A 23,010-nucleotide genomic window follows, 5' to 3' on the forward strand; every position below is an offset into this window, starting at 1 on the left:
AGTGAGGCAGGCAGCGCTTTGGAGGGCACAGTAAGGAGCTCAAAAGGGAGTTCTATCATCCTATTAACATGTCATTTGCTGGTATCTCAGCAGGGGGTCACGTGCTAGTTCAGGTCAGCCTCCAGAGTAGAGCAGCAAGAATTCCCCCACATGTCACCAGGTGTTCAAGAGACCATTTCACTTTTCTAAAGCTTATGTGTAATTTTTTAAAAAGAGTCTGGTTCAACACATGCATACAGGAGCTACACAAGCATTCAGACAATAATAACAGGGCTTCCAGGGTGACAGTGATGGGCTGTAACTGGGTAGTAGTTACAGGTGTTCCCGTTTCTCAACCATTCATACACTTTCTGTATGTCCTATATGACATTTAAAAGTAAAATTATAGATCTAGGGTAAAAAAAGATGGTGAAGCCTCAAAAACATAACATTAAATGAAAAACATCAGTTGCAAAAGGGCACAGTCAGTGTGATACAACTGGAGTTAATTGTAAGAACACAAAGAGCAATGCTACATGTTGTTTATGGTTAAATACATATACATTAAATATATGAAAACTGGAAAATAGAGCCTGGAAATAGGGCCATCAGAGTAATAAGCCAGATGTTCCAGCTGATGAGGTAACACTCCTGCAGGACAACCAGCAATTCTGCTGACAGACAAAACCCTCACTAAACACTGATGATAGAAACAAATAGGAGATGGGAAGAACTGGCTCTATGAAGGCTGGTGCTCTCTGGTCAATGATTCAAGCTTCCTCACAGACCTTGGGTGCTCAAACACCACTCCTCACTATGGGTCTGTCTGCCTCTATGCCATGATGAGAGATCAGGAATATTTCAAAGAATTTTGTTCCTGTTGGTCTAAGCACTCCATCCAACCATAATGTGGCTGCAGGAATGCAAGGCCCCATTCTCCTCTGTTTGGGCCCCTAAGACACCTCTCTCTCTGCCCTTCACACACACACATGCACACACACACTTTAGCCCATAGCCTTTAGTCTACCCCTGTGAAATTTCTTCATTCCACGCCCACCACCCCACCACCCCCGCCGCTTCTGTCTACACCTGTGAAAATTCTTTGTCTTGCCTCTGTCCCCCTAGTTCTTTCACAGTAGACTCTGTGCAACTTTTAGTAGAAGCTGAGTCATCCAAAAAGTAGTGCCCCTTCCTTCAAAGAAAGAAAAGAGCTTAATGTCAAACCTTTTCAGAGAAGAAAAAAAATGAGGTGCTGACACTTTCATTTTAAAGGAATCTGAACACTCATGTCCTGCAGTAAACCTCTTCAGAGCACCTTCATTACCAGTCAGCAAACAGCCTGCTGGAGCAACCACAGAGAAATGATGTGTGGATAAAATAGGCGGCAGTGAAACTGGAAAGAAGTAGACATATTCAGTAAGTATTTTTTGGAATTGAAGTGACTTGCTGCTGAATTTGACAAAGTAAAAGAGCAATGAGGTGAATTATGATGCCATTTCCTGTCACAGAAAATTAAGGAAAGTAAGACTTTTAAGAAAAGTCTAATGTTTCATGTCAGACATGTTAAGGTTTTGACACACTTGGTGGAGACGTCAAGGAAACAGTTGAATATCTGAGTGTAGAGCTCAGAGAGAGGCCCATCCTGGTGATATTGATGTGGGGGTTCAAAATATAAAGATGTTTAAAGGCACAGGAACAGATGAGTCACCTAAGAAAAGGTAAAGTAGGGGATAGGCCCAAGGCCTGAGGAACACCGTGGGTGGAGGTTAGGTTCCCTGGTAGCTCAGCTGGTAAAGAATCCACCGTCAGTGTAGGAGACTCCAGTTCAGTCCCTAGGTTGGGAAGATCCCCTGGCAAAGAGAGAGTCTACCTATTCCAGTATTCTTGGGCTTCCCTGGTGGCTCAGATGGTAAAGAATCCTCCTGCCATGCAGGAGACCTGGGTTCAATCCCTGTGTTGGAAGATCCCCTGGAGGAGGGCATGGCAACCCACTCCAGTATTCTTGCCTGGAGATTCCCCATGGACATACGAGCCTGGCGGGTTACAGTCCATGGGGTCACAAAGAGTCGGACACACCGGCACAACTAAGCACACAGCACACATTCTAAAAACACAAAGGCCTAGACAAGCACATGTGTTATTCCCATCATTTATTTGGACAAAACTAAAGAGTCTGACATTTAAAACCCAAAATTTTTGTTGTTTTCATGATAAAAACATTCATCACTTTTTTCATTAAAAGTTTTTTATTTAAGGAGTTACATTTTAAACATAAGAAATATAAAGTTATGTTAGCTTTATAAATAATTTATTTTTGATCAATACATGAAATTTTATACATTGTAAGTAGAAAGACAGTAAACATTGTTTTTAAACAATATCAAATATAATTTGTAATTTCACATATTAATAGATTTCCAAGTTCAATCTTAAAAAAAAATCTTAAAGTATAAGATATGATTTTTATAAAAGAGAAAAAAAATTTTTTTCAAAAAAATAGAATATTTTACCTGTATATAGTCAATGCTGTATGCATGACACAAACAGTTCAAAACATAAAATGTTTACTTAAAACTATCCTTCAGAATTGTTTTTAATTTAGTTTTTTCTATAGCTTGAAAATATCTATGACTGTACATAAGTGTCATGGAGATGTAATGCCTCCAATGAAATAAAGATGTCACATTCAACTTTTGCTTGCCCTTCTAGCAGATAATAACCATGAGTCGTTTCTTGGAACTAGGTTTTCAGGTAACAGGTAGGGACAGGCTGTGCCATTGGTACACTTCACAATCTTAGAAACATTTTGTAATCATGATAAATTACTCTGATAGCGCTTTCAACCTGTGTCAAGAAGATAATAAAAGTGCATTTTACACAGAGCACTAATACTTGGGACTGTGAGTTGAATAGCATCTCCTATCTCTTTACTCACTCACAGCTTGAGTAAAATACTCACCTGTTCTTTTACTCTATTACTTCCTCCAGAATCACAGCATACTATTAGTATTCATATTTTTCAGCTGTATCACAGAGTGAAAGGGTAATCATATAATCATTCTTTTACATCTTTGGTGGATAATTGTGCTCTATTAGAAGAACCATTATTTTGAAAACACCATTTGTAGATGAAATTCATTTTGCTACTATGCTAGGGAGGCAATAATAACTGAAAGAAACAGGAAGGCTCTCTCTGGACTTGATGGAGGTCTAGCAACAATATGGAAATAAATAAAGTGTGCCTCACTTGGAAAATATCTACTTGTTAAAGGTGTAGGGGAATACTGCAAATTAAACATTATTTGGAAAAATTATCTCTATTTAGCTAAATATCTGTCACATTAGACTATTGGCTATAGCAGCTCCAAAAAGAGGTTAACTGATTAAATCTTTTATAATTGAATTCTTAAAGAGTTTCACATGGTTTAATTATATAACTGTGTTTCTGAAACATCACAGAAATTCAAAATGTACTCATTTGTAATCATTAGAATGTGTAGACCTGGTCAGAGCCAAGCTATGTTCAAGAACCCAATGTTCAAACATCCTTTGCATTTTCTCCACAAAAAAAAAAAAAAAGGAGTAAGCTCTTAGTGGCCACTGAAAGGTGCTGTTTTGTGTGAAAGGAAAACAAGAATAAAATAAATAAATAAAACAAGAATCAAAATTTTCAAAAGAATAAAACAATCATCCTCCATTGGGAAAAAAAAAGTTCTTTGAGAAAAAACAACAGAGTTCTGAAAATGTTTAGTGGTGCCCAGAAGCATGGCACAGTTTAAACATGGCACAGTGTCATTGTAGCAGTAGAAGGGTAGCCCCATCTTGCAGACTGTGAGACCTAAAAACCTGTTTTTTAATGCACTGGGAATTTTACCAAAGGCACAAAAAGAGATATATTTTCAGGTAAGAGAACAAAATGACATAAAGAAACTGACCTTGTTATCAGTTTAGCAGTAGAGGTGAGAGAGAACATTTCAAGGCAAAAACCTATTACTAGTAAAGCACCTGTGCCCAGCTAAGACCCTTAATGACAAATGTTCATCTAACGTTAACAAGCAAGTTACGGTTGCAATTGTACATAGTTGTCAGTACCTTACACATCAAAATTCTAGAGAGATCATGGTAAGGACAACCACTTTGTAAATATGAGATTCCATAAATCACAGGGAATTGGCACCAAGTGTCAGTATTCATCCATACCCAAAAGGGAAAGAGAACCAGACAGCATCAATAATAAACAATGCCTCATCATTTCAAATCTAACATCTAGTGCCAAAAAATTTATGTTTTGTTTAAACTGAAATATTTCTGTGAGCCTCCTAAGTCATCCAATAACTTTCCTATCCCTAAAAATATCAGCTCTTTTATAGTATGTTCTTCTACGAGATATGGTATTAAGAATTGACAGGTACATGGGAACCTCCAAAAGAAATTCACTAAACAAGTAGCAACAAATTACTACAGCCTGGGCTGGATCCTATTTCCAAATGATGGGCAAGGGCAATAAGACAATCCACTTTCTATAAACTATTTTGTTACATGTTAATGACAAACAGTTTCTGTGAAGGTTTCAGATCAATGAGACAAAGAATATCAAGCTTCAAAGAATTAAATGTATGTGAAAAAGAGGGTGGAAGGCAGTAAAATTGAAGTTGCACCAGAAAACAAGTTATCTAAGCATTAACCCAGCATGAAAAGGGAACTACTCCTGATTTCCTAGAATACACCTCACACAGGTTATTATTTCCGATTACTACGGCAGCATGCAGCATTTTCCATCTAACACTTTAGAAAAATGCTTGGTCACACCATGCTCTGCCTTATTAAATGATCTATGTTGAAACCATTCATTTCCATTTCCCTTACATTTGTAAAATGTCAAGTAACAGTGATAAGACAGTCATTTACCCTCAATTTTCTCAATAATGTAAGATTTTAGAGAGAGTGCATTAGAACTCCAAAATAATATATTTTTCTCAATTTTCCCTTCCTCCTGCATTTTCACTTGGGGGAAATCTATTCTGATAGTATCTCCTTTAAAGTTTAGGAAGCTTAAAAGTTTTGCTCTTTAAACGCCCCCAAAAATGTCCTCAAACACAGCTATTTTCTGAGTAAACATCTTTCAAAAGAAAAGTTCTACAAAGACTATAAAAAAACTTTCTCTGGAATGCTTATAAAGGGTGACATAAGAGTAGGTATGAATGGAAAAGAAATAGTGTTGTAAGAACTGCTAAAAAAAATCAAATATTAGTGTTTTCTAGCCTATCTGCCTCTTTTTCACCTTCTTCTACACATGCAAACAATATACAACCCAATAGATTGCAACAAGTTTAAGAATCAAGAAAGCAATTACAAAGAAGCAAAAAATAAAAGTTAATCAATCCTTGTTTTAACAAAGACAGAAAGTAGGGCATAGACTTTAACAGGCTGTAGGAATCTTCCTCCCCTTACTCAGCAGGTTTAAAAATATATATATATATGTTACTAGACATCTAGTAGGCATAATTCACATTTCATGTTCTGAACCCATTCTGTTCAAGCTAGTATAACAAAATGAAGATGCTATGAGGCAAACTATACTGCAATCCTAATTTTTACTGCATTAAGATCTTGCAAAAGAACTACAAAGCTATTGCAATCAACTTTTATGTGAAAAACAAAACACGGCTGTCAATGGGAAACAAAATAATCTATCTAGAAATACTCTCTAAAACTAACTTTTAAAAAGCTTTTGAATGAATATTAAAATTGGTTACATTTGAGGTAATTTATCTTAAGCATACTACATATACAACTGCATTAAAAAAGTGCCCAAAAATCAAGACTATATTTCAGAAGAATGTATTCATACACATAAAATCAAGCCAGAGTCCATAACAGTGTCTGAAGGCAGATCTCACTTTTTTCTTTAGGAACAATGGTTCATTCTTCCAGAGTCGATCATTCACATCATAATCATTCTCGTTTGGCATCACCAATGACTCCCCAAACATCAAAGACAAATTCATCTGGGAACGCAAAGTCTCCAAGAGTTTCATCAAGTGCCACAGCAAATTCATCTGGATTACCTTTGTCTTTTCCAGCTTCAAACATTGTAGTAGCTATCAAAAATAATTTTTAAAAATCAATAATACATGAAACAGCATCAGAGGACTGAGAAAAAGGGCACTAGGAAAAGCATTTTCTAAGTTACACAGATACATATATACATACTTCTAGGACAAATTAAAATAAGATGCTATCATCACATATCAAGTTAGCAAAGATGTTTTAAACTATCTGTCTTCTGCACCCAGGTTTGCAGCTGCTACCCCTGACCTCTCGTCTGTCTTGAAGTCCATCAGGTAGGAAGTTCTGGTGTTCCTGTGGGTGGAGCAAGAGTTCCTGAAAGAAAACCCTGTGGCTAACCCAGACAGGAAACCCAGAGTACACCCTTCCCCACCTCCCCACAGTCACTAGCTCTTTCTGTCCCCTCTGCCAGTCCCCCACCCGCAACTATGAAAAAAGACAAAGAATAACAGTTTGTAATGGAGCAATCAAGCTAGAGAGAAGGGGGGAAATCTGTCTACTCATGGAATTGAGGTAGCTCTTTTTGAGTCCATTTCCAGTTTGGGTTAGGAAGATGGTGCCCTTGTTCTGTTTTTCTAATGAGTTGCCTGGACATATTTTATGTCTGGGAAACCAGCATCTTCAGGAGTAAGCATTCCCATGAGACCTGCACCACCTGGTGGGGACCCCATAAGACTCAGCTGGCTTTTTGTCATTCCTCTAAAGCGCTAGCTACCAGAAGAGACAGTGTGGATGTGATCCGGGACTTGGGTGAAAAACTGCTGGGTAAAGGGAAATACCAAAGCCCAGCCTCTTTTTACCCCCAGGTTAATGTTTATATATGTATACATATATATACACACATACATATATATATTTGGTTGTGCTGGATCTTTATTGCTGCACACAGACTTTCTCTAGTTGTGTAAGCAGGGGCTACTCTTCATAGTGGTGAGCAGGCTTCTCATTGCAGTGGCTTCTCTTGTTATAGAGCATAGGCTCTAGGCACACGGGTTTCAGTAGTTGCAGCATGCAGGCTCATCAGCTACGGCTCATGGGCTTAGTTGCTCCGTGGCATGTGGAATCTTTCCAGACCGGAGATCACATTCGTGTCCCCAATATTGGCAGGCAGATTCTTATCCTTTGTACCACCAGAGCAGTCCTCAGGTTAAGGTTAAACAAACCAAAGCTTGTATGATTTCTATGAATGAGCCAAGAGGTTGGTCCTTCCAGTTAAAATCCACTAGGTCTCTTAAGGAATGGCATTGAGACATGTGTATTGTCATATGTGAAACAGAGCACCATTCCATGTTCGTTGCATGTGACAAGGGCTCGGGGCCGGGGCAGTGGGATGATCCAGAGGGATGGGAGGGGGAGGGAGGTGGGTGGGGGGTTCGGGAAGGGGAACACATGTAAACCCATGGCTGATTCTTGTCAATGTATGGCAAAAACTATTACAATATTGTAAAGTAATTAGCCCCCAAGTAAAATAAATAAATTTATAAAAAAAAAAAAAAAAACCTAAGAAGTATCAACATAAAAAAAAAAAAAAAAGAAAAAAAAAAAAAGAACTGTTCCTCATCTCAAACATTTCAGTACTAATGCGGGTAGGCTAGGGGGAAGGGAGGAGATGTCGCCCATAGACAAGCACCATAATCGGAGCAGAAGTGGGATGTGGGTGGGGTGGCCTGGGGCAAGGGTCAAAGTCCTAATTAAGTAAGAAGGGCTTCCTCTTGGCTGGACAGCCTAGTATAGGGTGGAGTCCAGGTATGGTAAGGGAGCATGGGGGAGGAGAGAGGAAGACAGCAGCCACACTGATGAGAGATTGGTTATATACATGGGCACGGATCACACAAGCGTATAAACATTGAATAATGGGAACCAAGTTTTGTCACTGTCAGAGAAAGATTAACAGGAAAAAGGAGAAAATTAGAATGAACCCTGCTAAATTAGAATTGTAGAGATCAGTGAAATACGTATTTTTAGAGAGAGACAAAAAACTACAGAGGTAAAGACATGAGCACACACATTTCCCAATCCACTGGGAGGGCCTGGGAGAAGCGACATCCCAATAGCAATGAGCAGCCAAAACACCCAGATCTTGGTTGTTAAATATCATTCTCCACTAAAAAGAATCAGAGTTCCTCAGAGAAATGGCTGATTCCAGGGCTGGAGTAGGCAAAGTACGATATGAACCAGAATATCTCCTCCAGAAAGTAATATCTCCCCCAAAATGGTGGGACCATGTGAAAAGACACAGAAATCAGGATGCAAGAATTCCCATTGACCCAGTGAGGGACAATCTGAGCATCAGAATTAGTGATGGTCATAGATTATAATCCTATTGAACAAAACAGGAAACCAAAAATCCATGGTGAAATGATTGGTTGATCGACAAATAGATGGATGAAAGGTTGGTTGGTTGATTCACAAGGAACAGAATATTTACATAGCTTCAAAATATGTCCTCACCAAATATTTATTATGAAGAAGATAACTTTACAGTGGAGAAGCTTAGCAGATACCACCTAAAGAAGTCATCAACATATCATAAACAGAACAAATCAAAGTCCTGTGCCTCCAGGTAAAATATAATGAAAAGAACACAGCACCGCATTTGTGATACATCTGCCAGAGGTGCAACCTGAATGCTATTATGAAAAAACAATCCCAAACTGAGGCACATTCTACAAAATAACTGACTTGTACCTCCCAAAAGTGTGAAAGTCATAAAAATCAAGGCTGGGAAACTGTTTCAAACTGACACAAGGAAAAATAACACAGGATTTTGAACATGCTCTTTTGCTGTAATGGATATTAAGGCACTTGGTGAAATAAAAACAGGATATGATTAGATGTTAGCAATATATCAATGTTAATTTCATGATTAGGATGGTTATTTTAGGGTTAAACAGGAGAATACCTTTGTTTATAGGAAATACACACTAAAGTATTTGGGGGCAATAGTATATTGTTCATTTATTCTCAAATGGTTCAAGAGAGAAAAAAAATTTGTACAGTATAACATTTCTATAAGTTTTGAGATTGCCTCAAAAAACATTTTAAGCAATAAAAAGTGAGGGAAAATTGAATCTCTTCCCTTCATCAACCCCCCTCTCTCACCTTGCCCTAGGCTTCAACCATGACCCCAAAGCTTCTCCATTTACCATTAACCTAGAAATACACACTTCAGAAGGGAAGGAGGTCCAGCTGCAGGCATATCTGTTCCAACCCAAGGGTCCTGCCAAGTTTCTTAAAACTTTTATGTATTTTTAATGTATGCCAAGGCTGGCCAGGATATAGTGAAGCAAACACTCAAATATACTGGTGTGGACCTTGGTATTAATAAATTTGGCTTTTGAAAAGCAATTTGACATCAAGTATCTATCTTTTAAAATGTTCACATCCTTTGATCTATTGTTACTATTTCCACCTCTGAGAATCTGTATGTTTTCCTCCAGTTTTATTAAGATAAAATTGACATACATTCCTGTACAGGTTTAAGGTACCCAGCATAAAGATTTCACTTATATACATCGTGAAATGATTACCACAATAATTTTAGTGAACATCCATCATCTCACGTAGATACCAAAAAGTGTTTTTCTCCTTGTAATGAGAACTCTCAGGGTTTACCCTCTCAACTTTCATAAACATCCTAGGGCAGTGTTAACTACAGCCAGCATTTGTGCATTCCTAGTACTTATTTATCTTATAACTCAAAGCTTGTATCTTTTAACTACCCTAAGCCAATTCTCCCTCCTCTTACCCTCCACCTCTGGTGGCCACAAATCTGATCTTTTTCCATGAGCTTAGTTTTTGGTGTTTGGTTTTGTCTTCAGATTCCACATATAAGTGAGATCATACAGTGTTTTTATTTCTCTGACTTATTTCACTTGGCATGTCTTCAAGTCTCATCCATGTTGTCACAAATGGCAGGATTTCCTTTCTATGGCTGAATAATATTCCACTGTATTTATACCTCAACTTCTTCATTTACCTGCCCATAGGTACTTAGGTTATTTCCTAAGTCTGTTTTCTTATACTGTTGTGAATAATGCTGCTACAAACACAGGGTACAGATGTCTCTTCAACACAGTATCTTCATTTCCTTCACACAAGAGAATCAATACTTTATAAAAAAATCTTTAAAATAGAAGGGAATTTAGCATTAATATTTTGTTTTAAAAAAACCTAAGATATAGAATCATTTTTTTATTTAATAAGACACAGGATCATGAAGTCATCTTTATTTAGTATGATGAAATAAATTACATGAACTATTTTGAAGTAATTTTAAACAATGTTTATAACTTTGCAATAATGTGAGGAAATATTTTTGTTTTAATATTTACTGAAAAAGAAGTACAAAAATTTTATATTACAATCGCACTAAATTTTTACAAAAATTTCTACATAGGATGCATAAAAAGAGAAGTGTACGTTAAAGCAATTGTAATAAAAATATTGTTAGAATCTAGGCAATTGCTATGAAGTACTATTTAAAAACTCTTTTAACCATATTGTATGTTTGAAAATCACCATTATAAAATATTAGGGAGAGAGACCTCTACACAGACAATGGAAGAAAATTTAAAATACAGTAGATAAATCCAAATTGGAGGGAAAGTTTTTGAGTTTTTTTTTTTTAGCTATGGTCTATTTGATGTAGTAAAACTATATGCGCTCGTGGATACCAGCTGTATTTTAGAAATTATTTCCTATGCCACTGAGAAACACTCTAATGTCCACAAGAAATGCTGCTCTTTCAACAGTGTCACAGTCAAGAAAGGAGGAAAGCAGCCCTCAGAGTTCATTTTCACACAGTGAGAACCAAGTGCTCAGGAAACAGACTCTGCTGATATTCCCTGTTCACCTGGAGGTTCTGTGTCCCTTCGCTCCTTAGGTAGTCCTGCCTTGGGTCTTAACCACAACACTAGCTTCACCATGGCTGGCTGCAGAGAAGTCCCAAAGCTTTGCTTCCATCTCTGACTTCTCTCACAAGTTTAAAATACTCCTTTCTGAATAAGGGGTGCACAAGTCTTCTAGCTTGCGTTCTGTTAGCATCTCAACCAGCATGTCAAGAAACCAAATGACTTCTCTCTGAATGAACTGCTACTCCTTCTGTTGCTACCAGTGTCATTAGCAGTGCAATCATTCTCCCTATTACCTTCCTCTTCTTGCCTGTGTACCAAACACTGTCTCCCCTTGATTCTATTTCTGCAACCTCTCTAATCTTCACTCCACTCTCACTGCCACCATGCTATTTCCTTTTATGCTATATACATATATAGCATATATTATAAATATGCATATATAATAAATACACACACACACACATTGAAGGCTTGTTTTATTCCAGGCTGTGGGCTAAGGATTTAGCAAATAAAAATCTTCTTTTACCTTTGTGACAGTCCTAAAAGTTAGATGTCACCATCGCTTCCCATCTCAGTTTTCTGTTGCTGCTCAGTAAACCACCCCCAACCTTTGTGGCTCACAGTTCTGTGGGTTGACTGTGCTCAGCTGGGCAGTTCTCCCTTGGTGTCTCTCATGTTGTTGCAGTCAGCACCTGGAGTTGGAGTCATATGAAGCCTCATCTGGCTTCTTTACTGACATGTCTGCATCTCAGCCGGAATGACTGAAACAGCTGGGGACTGGTGAGCATCTCTCTACCCTGCCTTTTGTTGAGGTTATACCATGCTATTTCTTTAATCTCCAGGTCTAGTCATAAACCATCTCTCAGAGGCACGTTAGATTTCTCTTCCTAAAGGACAGCTCTGATCCTTTTAGGTAATAAGACGAAAGGACCAGGAAGCTCCTCTCCACCTCTGGACTGTATCATTCACATATATGAAAATATTCCTTTGGTCACAGGTACAATCTTAAAAACTCTACACTCTAGTCTGGCACTCTGATCCTAAGTACCCCCACCTCCCAAATGGCTTACTCCTTTGCACTAATGCTATACCTTAGAAATCTGACAACTCAAAAAACCATCTTTCCTCTCCTTCCTACCTTTGCCCAAGACAGCCTCCTCCTAATCCCAGCTCCATTAAACTCCTTTCTCTCCCTCAAGGCTCCTTCCTCCATGAAACTCTGGATCCCCAACTGGTGGAAGTGATATCTACATTCCATAAAGCCTTCTGCCTTCAAAGTGCTATCATACTTGAATATGTAAACATATTGCCTGAGATCTTAGCAAAATGCAGATACTGCTTCAGTAGTTCTGTAGTAAGGCCTGAGATTCTGAATTTCCAATGACTCCCAGGTAATGCCAATCCCTAGACCACACTTGGAGGAATAAGGTCTTATAGAGCATATTTAACATTGCTCTACATTGTCATTATTTTCATCTACATATCACCCCTATTTGAAAATAAACTCCCAACAGATCTTGAATAGTTTAGTCAGTCTTTTATGCCCAGGGGAACTAGTTTGGAATCTTATATACAGTATGTGCTGGTAGATGGGTAGGTACAGAAAGAATCCTTGTAATTACACTTAAAGAATTTTTGTACCCGCACGGTATCATGCACTCAAGATAGTGAGGTCCAGAACTCTGATCCTGTAGCCAAGATGTGAAAGAGCAGCCAAAACTTAAAATATTGCAAAAGTAGGATTCAAGTTCAGAATGAATTTTGTTTAGGCTACAATGCTAAATATTTCTCATAGGGCCTACAGACAGCCTTTATTGAGACAGTTACCTGAAGATCATACTGACATATGGGTGATATGCAATCTCTTTAAGGAAGAAATAAGATGTGCATAAATAAAAGATATAAGGGGGAGGGGACATTCATTTACCTATGGTTGATTCATGCTGATATTTGGCAGAAATAAACACACACTGTAAAACAATTATCCTCCTATTAAAAATAAATAAATTTCAATAAAGCAAAAAATAAAAGATATAAGGAAATCTATGGACCATTCAGAAGCAGAAAATAACGGTGCATATGACTGATGCTCTTAAATGCTGGAGGAAACAATGACCAGGATCAGATGTTCACTGATGGACACTGAATCAGTCTCTCCCTTTCTCTCTCTCTCTCTCTCTCTCTCTCTCACACACACACACACACACACACACACACAAGCTAAAAGAAACAACTTGCTATATGGTTCTGGTACCTCAAGAAGTTCAGCAGCACTGTCTAATGCACTGAGCTCAGGAACCTAGACCTGATCTACCTTGACTTGCAATCTCTGGTTTGTGTTTCTTAGTCACAAAATGAAAAAAAAAGAAAAAAGAAGATGGTTTAAAATGCCCAAACAACAATCTTAAAGTCCAAACTGTACAATCTCACTATGTTGGCACAGCAGAAAGAAAAACTCCCATCCTAAGTACAGACCCACTACATGTTTCTATCTTTACTGCCCCTACCATTATTATTAGTAATAACTGTTAGTAATCATTGCTAAGGATGATTATAGCTATACCTATTATTCATGATGCAACAGAAACTTTATACATACTTAATGTAATGCCTTGGCAACCCAATAAGGTGGTTTTTTATCATACCCTTTTCACAAAGACAAATAAATTATGGTTCAAAGTTTAATAATTTGCCCAATGGCTAAAGCTTCAAAAATGATATCAGGACTCTTACTCCCAGTGGATTCACTATTTTTGTGCCTCTTAACAGACATTCAGTCAATAAAAATTTACAAAGTATTTACTCTGGGAGAAGTACTGGTGTAGGAGCTGGGATTAAAAACTGAGTAAGTTATCTGCCTTCCATAAACCCCTGGTCTTGTAGAAGCAAGAAAAATATCAATTAGGCAGCTTCATGGTTATGTTGGAAATATTGTATGGAATATAGTGCTCCACAGATCTTTGCAAAACCTGTAATTTGCTATATATTTTAAAAGAAATTAAGAACAGAGAATGCCCTGAACAAATTATGAATTGTTTGCTAATGTTCATAAATTTGCTATGTCTATAAATTATAAACATAGATTTTAAATGTTTTACAGGAGAAATAAGCTGGTATTATAAAAGACTGAATCTCTGATTTAAGAGAAAAGCAAAAGAAATTTTTAAAAAGGAAATACTTTTTAGAAAGTTTTATTACATTAACATAGTGACTGCTACTAAAATGCTTTTAATTTATTAACTGTATTAGATCTGCAATATGCCACAATAATATTTAGCACCTGAATATAACCTGGCAAAAAAATATACTACTAAAATGCAGAATTTGTTATACCACATAAAGCAGCTAAGTGCTGACCTCTAGTGGCCATGGTGAGAATATCTTTACATTAATACCGCTACTGAATAATCTTTGCGTGCTAAGTCGCTTCAGTCTCTTTCAGACCCTATGGACTGTAGCCCGCCAGGCTCTTCTGTTCATGGGATTCTCCAGGCAAGAATACTGGAGTGGGTTGCCATGCCCTTCTTCAGAGGATCTTCCCAACCCAGGGATCAAACTCACGTCTCTTACATCTCTTACATTGGTAGGCAGGTTCTTTACTGCTAGCGCCTGGGAAGCTAGAAAATCTTGAGGAAAGCGAGGCATGGAAATATCAGAAGATACATGTAACTATGAGCCATGTAAATATCTGGAGATCTCTGGGAGAAAAGTGGTCCAGGAGGAAGTTCAAAGGCCCCACGAAAGATGCTAGCTAACATGTTCTGGTGGTGGTTTAGTCACTAAGTCGTGTGCGACCCTTGCAACCCCATGGAGTGTAGCCCGCCAGGCTCTTCTGTCCATGGAATTCTCCAGGCAAGAATATTGGAGTAGGTTGCCATTCCCTTCTCCAGGGGATCTTCCCGACCCAGGGATCGAACCCAGGTCTCCCACTTTGCAGGCAGATACTTTACCAGCTGAGCCACCTGGAAATCAAACCTGAGTCTCCTGCATTGGCAGGCAGATTCTTTATCAACTGAGCTATGAGGGACACCCTCAATAACCTTTACATCATTATTAATTGCAAACTTATTTTGGTGATATAGATCAATTTATATTTTTCATTTTTAAATACTTGAACATAACTTTTAGATATAAGATACCAATGCAAGTGAAAAATCTTGGAATCAAAGTCCCAAAACTAAATCTCAGTCCTTAACTTGTTAGCTGATTTTGGACAAGTTACCAAATGTCTCTGAATCTGTCCTCAAATCTAGAAAATTGCACATAGCACAATTTAGATAAAGGTAAGTGAATGCTATTGTTAATTTTAACCATTAAATCTATAACTGTGCCTCTACGTAAGGTCTCCAACACTCAGTTTCCCTAAGACTTTCCATAAATATTGACCCATTTCAAGCAACTTACATATGTGTCAAACATCAAAAAACAGAACCAGCATAGAATGTTTAAGGAAAATCTATTTCCAAAATTTCATTGGCTTTATCTGAGAAGGATGACTTTCTATAGTGTTCATTGCTTTGAATTCACTGAAAAAAAAAGAAAAGAATTCTAGGAAGAAATGTCATTATCTCTAAACAATATTATCATACACTTTTTAAAGAGCTTTAAAGATTTTACAGGGTTTCCCAGGTGGCACTAGAGATAAAGAACCCGCCTGTCAATGCAGGAGACATAAGAGACATGGGTTCGATACCTGGGTGGGGAAGATCTCCAGCATGGCAACCCACTCCAGTATTCTTGCTCAGAGAAGCCCATGGACAAAGGAGCCTGGCGGGTTACAGTCCATAGGGTCACAGAGTCAGACATAAATGAAGTGACTTAGCACATGAAAGATTTTACAGGAAAAAAATTACTGAGAAACTATCATTCAAATTTCCTTCTGACACATTTCTAGATCTCTTTATAAATTAGAAATCCTAAAATTCTGAAGTTGCTGGAATGATATCCTAACTCCTAAATTGGTATCATCAGAACCTACTGGAGTTCCACATACAATTTACACAACTGCCTTAAATATTCATGAAGAAACTTGCATGACAACTTTCCTTTAAGTTAGGTCAATCCCATATAAGGTCTTATAGGACTCAAAATCTTCCAGAAACCATTTTCTCCCATGGATAACATTCCAAGGCAAGCCACACTGGCTGACATTGGGTTGGTTGTGAAATAAGTCACAACTTTACAACCAAATGAAGTACTATTCCCTTCATGGTAGTAGAAGAACACAGTGTTAATTGCTCAGTCGTGTCCTACTCTTTATGACCCCGCAAGGATGTAGCCTGCCAGGCTCCTCTGTCCATGGAATTCTCCACAGACAGAGGAGTGGGCAAGAATACTGGAGTGGGCAGCCATTCCCTTCTCTAGGGATCAAACCAGGGTCTTCTGCATTGCAAGTATTCTTTTCTGACTGCATTCTTTACCAACTGAGCCACCAGAGGAGCCCTTCATAAACTCATTCAAATTGTTTTCCATTTCCTAATGGTAAATACATACTAGTGCCTTTCTGAGGATAGTGTTTCAGGTTTTAGTCATTTTATTGCCATATTACTTCTTAAAATTTTTAACAAAAGCATATTAACAACTCCAAAATAACATGATATCAATGTAATTTGCATTAAGACTTAACATTTCTGAAAGCTAAGAAATACTTGGAATACAAACAAGTATATTCATTTGTCTGTTGAATCAGTGTCACATTTGTGATTCATATTTCATGCTAATCAGATATGAATAATGAGAGAAATTCCTAATTTAACAATGGCTGACATTCTCCAAATAATTACTTTCCTTAAACTTTACCTCCCTAGGTGACTGATCACATTGCTAATCATGTATAATGATAATGATTTTTTGTGTCATTGGAGAATTTGCTACAGATGATTAATTAACTCTATAAAGTGATTACTAGTTAATTTACAAGAAATTTGTGAGAAATGTTTAGTGCCCTGAATTTGTCAAAGTGAAAGAAAATTGATCCTTAAAGTAAGGATCTTACTTTAATTAAGATTGTTTCTTAATTCATCTATAATTATTGTACCATTGCCCAACACTCTTCCCTGTACACTTGTATATTTTAATAACAAAAGATTTATTGTTAAATATAATTTATTTAGCTATGCCTAATTTATACTTAAGTAGCAATAGGACCTATGGCCAAATCAAGTTCTAAAGCTGAGCACTGCTTTAAGTTCTCATTTTTGAAAAGTGTGGTTCTCCTAAAGCTTATCAAGACCCAGAAACTGATACCCTAATTCCTGAATCTTACAATATTTATACAGTATACAATATGAAAACCTCTTAATTGAATAGAGATATATTATTTTTCTAACATATAATACCTGAGTTTAAGTGGGCTTCCCTGATAGCTCAGCTGGTAAAGAGTTGGCCTGCAATGCAGGAGACCCCTATTCGATTCCTGGGTCGGGAAGATCTGCTGGAGAAGGGATAGGCTACCCCCTCCAGTATTCTTGGGCTTCCCTTGTGGCTCAGCTAATAAAGAATCTGCCTGCAATGCAGGAGACCTGGGTTCAATCCCTGGGTTGGGAAGATCCCCTGGAGAAGGGAAAGGGTACCCACTCCAGTATTCTGGCCTGGAGAATTCCATGGACTGTATAGCCTGTGGGGTAGCAAAGCAAAGAGTTGGACGCAACTGAGCAACTTTCACTTCACCTAAGCTTAAGAACACTGACATCTCTAAATCCCCTTTACTTTCATTGGCAAGTTCATTTGCATAACTGTCACAGGCCCACATCATTTATGCAAATCTCTATATTTTTCCCAAATACAAACAGGTTGGGAGAAATTTTTTAAAGCACTTTCTTTCTATAGGATCATCTCAGCTCTTACTTTGGATCCGTGTATAGCAGGGAGGTATTATATGCAAATTTTACATTCTCTTTAAGGAACTAGAAAAGAGTACCCTTTTTTTTAAATTACATCATCTGTATAGCCAACATAAATTTTGTTTTTAACGTTCAGACAGGCAGGGAAGAAATTAGGATAAACTCTATGAGAAAAAAAAGAAGATGAGTAGAAGGAGAAAAGGAGGAATGAGTTTTAAATATTTCTAGCTGATGCTGAAATACTTTACCTGGTAGCAAGTAAATCAAATATTCCAAATCTTTGACTTTAAAAAATTTATTAAATATCTGATACAAACACACTCACGCCGACACACACAGATGCAAACAGGTAACAAACTCCACCACTGTCATGTTCACTCACTACTTCCCCACCCAGCACCCACTTGCCCTTCTTAAGGGGAATTCTTAATTTATCATCTTGCTTCAACGTGGGAGGGGCCAGGACCTTCACAATCTCAGCCCTTGTACTTCAGAGTCTCTCTGTTCCACAGACAGAGCCTGTGACCCAGACCTAACCACTTCCTTGGTCTCTGTGACTGGTTCATTTGAGACAATGAGACAATTCTGAGCATTTTGTTTGAATGACTTGGAAAAGGCCCTCCCCCTCTCCCATTGTGCTTGCCACCAAGAAGATGTAGAGGGTGGAGCCATGACTGTCATTTTGACTCCATGAGGGAAGGTCTGAAGCTGTTAGGGGATACCAAGAAGACCTGAAATGGAGCCAGAATTGAGAGAAGAGAAACCACATCCTGATGACAGCATAAGAACTCCAGATCTAACCATTTTTTAAGCAGGATTTACCTCTGAACTTTTCAGCTGTAAGAACCAAGACATTTTCCCTCCTTTTTTCCCTTAAACTAGTTGGAGATTTCTTGAGTTCATTTGTTTCATTTGTTATTTGCAACTGATAGAGTCTTAATAGGTAAGTCAAGACTCTGACATCCTAATGATGAAATAAGAAATGCACAAAATGCTCAAATGGCCTTGTTAGTCACACACCAAGTGTCTCTACTTTCTTCATGTGATTCATTGTTCACAAGGTTTCAGAAATCTTATTAAATGGGTACAACTTTAATATTGTAACAAGTATACAATTTATCCATTAAATCTGATGTATTAAATACTTTTCATATGTCATTTACAAAATTTTTTCATACATATTTTTTAAATATGTACATATTGTTAAATATGTCCTCACTGCCAAATTCAGACTTAAATTGAAGAAAGTAGGGAAAACCACGAGATCATTCAGGTATGACCTAAATCAAATTCCTAATGATTATAAAGAGGAAGTGACAGATTCAAGGGATTAGATCTGATAGACAGAGTGCCTGAAGAACTATGGACGGAGGTTCATGACATTGTACAGGAGGCAGTGATCAAGACCATCCTGAAGAAAAAGAAATGCAAAAATGCAAAATGGTTGTCTGAGGAGGCCTTACAAATAGTTGAGAAAAGGAGAGAAGCAAAGGAGAAAAGGAAAGATATACCTATTTGAAAGCAGAGTTCCAAAGAATAGCACAGAGAAATAAGAAAGCCCTCCTCAGTAATCAATGCAAAGAAATAGAAGAAAACAATAGAATGGGAAAGACTGGAGATCTCTTCAAGAAAATTAGAGATACTAAGGGAATATTATTATGAACAACCTAGACAGCATATTAAAAAGCAGACACATTACTTTGCCAACAAAGGTCTACCTAGTCAAAGCTCTGGTTTTCCAGTAGTCACGCATGGATGTGAGAGTTGGACTACAAAGAAAGTGGAGCACAGAAGAATTGATGCTTTTGAACTGTGGTGCTGGAGAAGACTCTTGAGAGTCCCTCAGACTTCAAGGAGATCCAACCAGTCCATCCTAAAGGAAATCAGTCCTGAATATTCATTGAAAGGACTGATGAAGCTGAAACTCCAATACTTTGGCCACCTGATGGGAAGAACTGACTCACTGGAAAAGACCCTGATGCTGGGAAAGATTGAAGGCAGAAGAAGAAGGGGACAACAGAGAATGAGATGGTTGGATGGCATCACCGACTCATTGGATATGAGTTTGAGTAAACTCCAGGTCTTGAGGCCTGGAGTGCTGCGGTCCATGGGGTCGCAAAGAGTTGGACACAACTGAGCGACTGAACTGAAGGGAATATTTCGTGCAAAGATGGGCATAATAAAGGACGGAAATGGTATGGATCTAACAGAAACAGAAGATATTAAGAAGAGGAGGCAAGAATACACAGAACTACACAAAAAATATCTTCATGATCCAGATAACCACAACAACGTGATCACTGGACTAGAGCCAGACATCCTGGAATGTGAAGTCAAGTGGGCGTTAGGAAGCATCACTATGAACAAAGCTAGTGGAGGTGATGGAACTCCAGTTGAGCTATTTCAAATCCTAAAAGAGGAGGTTGTGAAAGTGCTGTGCTCAATATGCCAGCAAATTTGGAAAATTCAGCAGTGGCCACAGGACTTGAAAAGGTCAGTTTTCATTCCAATCCCAAAGAAGGGCAATGCCAAAGAATATTCAAGCTACCACGCAACTGCACTCATCTCACATGCTAGCAAAGTAATGCTCAAAATTCTCCAAGCTAGGTTTCAACAGTACGTGAACCATGAACTTCCAGATGTTCAAGTTGGATTTAGAAAAGGAAGAGGAAGCAGAGATCAAACATCCGCTGGATCATTGAATCAGCAAGAGAGTTCCAGAAAAACGTCTACTTCTGCTTTATTGACTATGCCAAAGCCTTTGACTGTGTGGATCATAACAAACTGTGGAAAATTCTTAAAGAAATGCGAATACCAGACCACCTGACCTGCCTCCTGAGAAATCTGCAGGCAGGTCAAGAAGCAACAGTTAGAACCAGACATGGAACAACAGACTGGTTCCAAATCAGGAAAGGAGTACATCAAGGCTATATATTGTCATGCTGCTTATTTAACTTATATGCAGAGTACATCACGAGAAATGCCGGGCTGGATGAAGCACGGCTAGAATCAAGATTGCCAGGAGAAATATCAATAACTTCAGATATGCAGATGACACCACCCTTATGGCAGAAAATAAAGAAGAACTAAAGAGCCTCTTGATGAAAGTGAAAGAGGAGAGTGAAAAAGTTGGCTTATAGTCAACATTCAGAAAACTAAGATCATGGCATCTGGTCCCATCACTTCATGGCAAATAGATGGGGAAACAATGAAAACAGTGACAGACCTTATTTTGGGGGACTCAAAAATCACTGCAGATGCTGACTGCAGCCATGAAATTAAAAGATACTTGCTCCTTGGAAGAAAAGCTATGACCAACCTAGACAGCATATTAAAAAGCAGAGACATTACTTTCCCAACAAAGGTCCACATAGTCAAAGCTATGGTTTTTCCAGTAGTCATGTATGGATGTGAGAGTTGGACTATAAAGAGAGCTGAGCATTGAAGAATTGATGCTTTTGAACTGTGGTGTTGGAGAAGACTCTTGAGAGTCCCTTGGACTGCAAGGAGATCCAACCAGTCTACCCTAAAGGAAATCAGTCCTGAATATTCATTGGAAGGACTGATGCTGAAGCTGAAACTCCAATACTTTGGCCATCTGATGGGAAGAACTGACTCATTGGAAAAGACCCTGATGCTGGGAAAGATTGAAGGTAGGAGGATAAGGGGTCGACAGAGGATGAGATGGTTGGACAGCATCACCATCTGGATGGAGAGGAGTTTGAGTAAGCTCCAGGAGTTGGTGATGGACAGGGAAGCCTGGTGTGCTGCAGTCCATGGGGTTGCAAAGAGTTGGACACCACTGAGTGACTGAACTGAACTGAACATATTGTTAAATGATCACCACAGTAAAGCAAATTAACATCTATCATCATATATATCATTTAAGTCCATAAAACAAAAAATACCTTATGCAGGAAATATTATTTATAGATTAAAATCTGAAGTTTAAAATAGCCTATACTACAAACAACCCAATCAAAAACTGGCACAGAAGACCTAAATAGGCATTTCTCTAAAGAAGACAAACAGATGCCCAACAGGCGCATGAAAAAATGCTTGACATCACTAACTATCAGAGAAATGCAAATCAAAACTATAATGTGGTGACCTCACTCCAGTCAGAATGGCCATCATCAAAAAGTTTACATATAACAAATGCTGGAATGGGTGTGAAGGAAATGGGACCCTTCTATACTGTTGGTGATAATGTAAATTGGTACAGCCACTGTGGAAATAGAATAGAGGTTCCTTAAAAAATTAAGAGTAGAGCTACCATATAACCCAGCAATCTGGAGGAGCAGTCCTAAGATGGTGGAGGAATTGGATGGGGAGACCACTTTCTCCCCAATAAATTCATCGAAAGATCATTTGAATGCTGAGAAAATTCCACAAAATAACTTCTGGACGCTGGCAGAGGGACACCAGGCACCCAGAAAGGCACCCATTGTCTTCGAAAGGAGGTAGAACAAAATATAAAAGATAAAAAGAGAGACAAAAGAGTTAGAGACGGAGACTCGTCCCAGAGAAGGAGTCGTGAAACAGGAGAAGGTTCCAAACACCAGGAAACCCTCTCACCGGTGGGTCTGTGGGGAGTTTTGGAATCTCAGAGGGCAACATACCAGGAGGAAAAAATAAATTAATAAATAAATAAAACCCACAGATTACATTCCTAACTGCAACTCCCAGCGGAGAAGTAGCCCAGATGCTCGCATATGCCACCAGCAAGTGGGGGCTGAACAGGGAGGTGCAGGCTGCATTGCTTAGGATAAGGACCGGGCCTGAATGCCCTGAGGGAAATCTGAGGGAGCTAACATGAGATAGCAACCCAAACTGTGGGATAGCCAGAGAGAGAGAAAAAAAGAGAGAGAGAGAGAGAGAACCTTCCCAGGAAAAGCTCTAGCCTAAGGCACTGCCAGGCCGCTCACAGAACAAATGACTGAGCGGATACCAGAGGAGAGCTAGCCAGCTGTGGACCGGCCCAACCCCCATGGAGGCAGAGAGGCAGGCAGGTGACATCCAGAGCTGGAAAGGGGCAATCTAGGCCCCAGAGATGTCATCCTCTACCAAACTGTGAGCAGGCTCCCAGTTGCTAACCAAGTCTTCCTGGGATCCTGGACAGTTGACATCTGCCAGGAGGGTTGCAGCCAGAGATCAGCTCCTCAGAGGAGACACATGGCACACCTGAGATGGTGTTCCTGCTGTGCACCCAGGAAACCTAGCAGCTGGACCAGGGAAGTGATAAGACACACTGCCCAGCTGGG

At 38.7% G+C, this 23,010-nt stretch overlaps 1 protein-coding gene across 2 annotated transcripts in view; it reads right to left on the reverse strand.

Moving 5' to 3' along the window:
* Nucleotides 1-5,806: 5,806 nt before the first annotated feature.
* The window catches only part of GIPC2 (GIPC PDZ domain containing family member 2), a 91,617-nt gene continuing 74,413 nt past the window's right edge, over nucleotides 5,807-23,010 (reverse strand). For both annotated transcript variants that reach the window (XM_081491816.1, XM_081491817.1), the window contains one exon: nucleotides 5,807-6,080. In XM_081491816.1, coding sequence (XP_081347942.1) covers nucleotides 5,935-6,080 — 146 coding nt within the window. In that variant the 3' untranslated portion in view covers nucleotides 5,807-5,934. The remainder of the gene's footprint in view (nucleotides 6,081-23,010) is intronic.

Source organism: Giraffa tippelskirchi, chromosome 5 (genome assembly GCF_054371585.1).
Source record: "Giraffa tippelskirchi isolate mGirTip1 chromosome 5, T2T-mGirTip1v1.2.pri, whole genome shotgun sequence".
In the NCBI taxonomy this organism is placed as follows: Eukaryota; Metazoa; Chordata; class Mammalia; order Artiodactyla; family Giraffidae; genus Giraffa; species Giraffa tippelskirchi.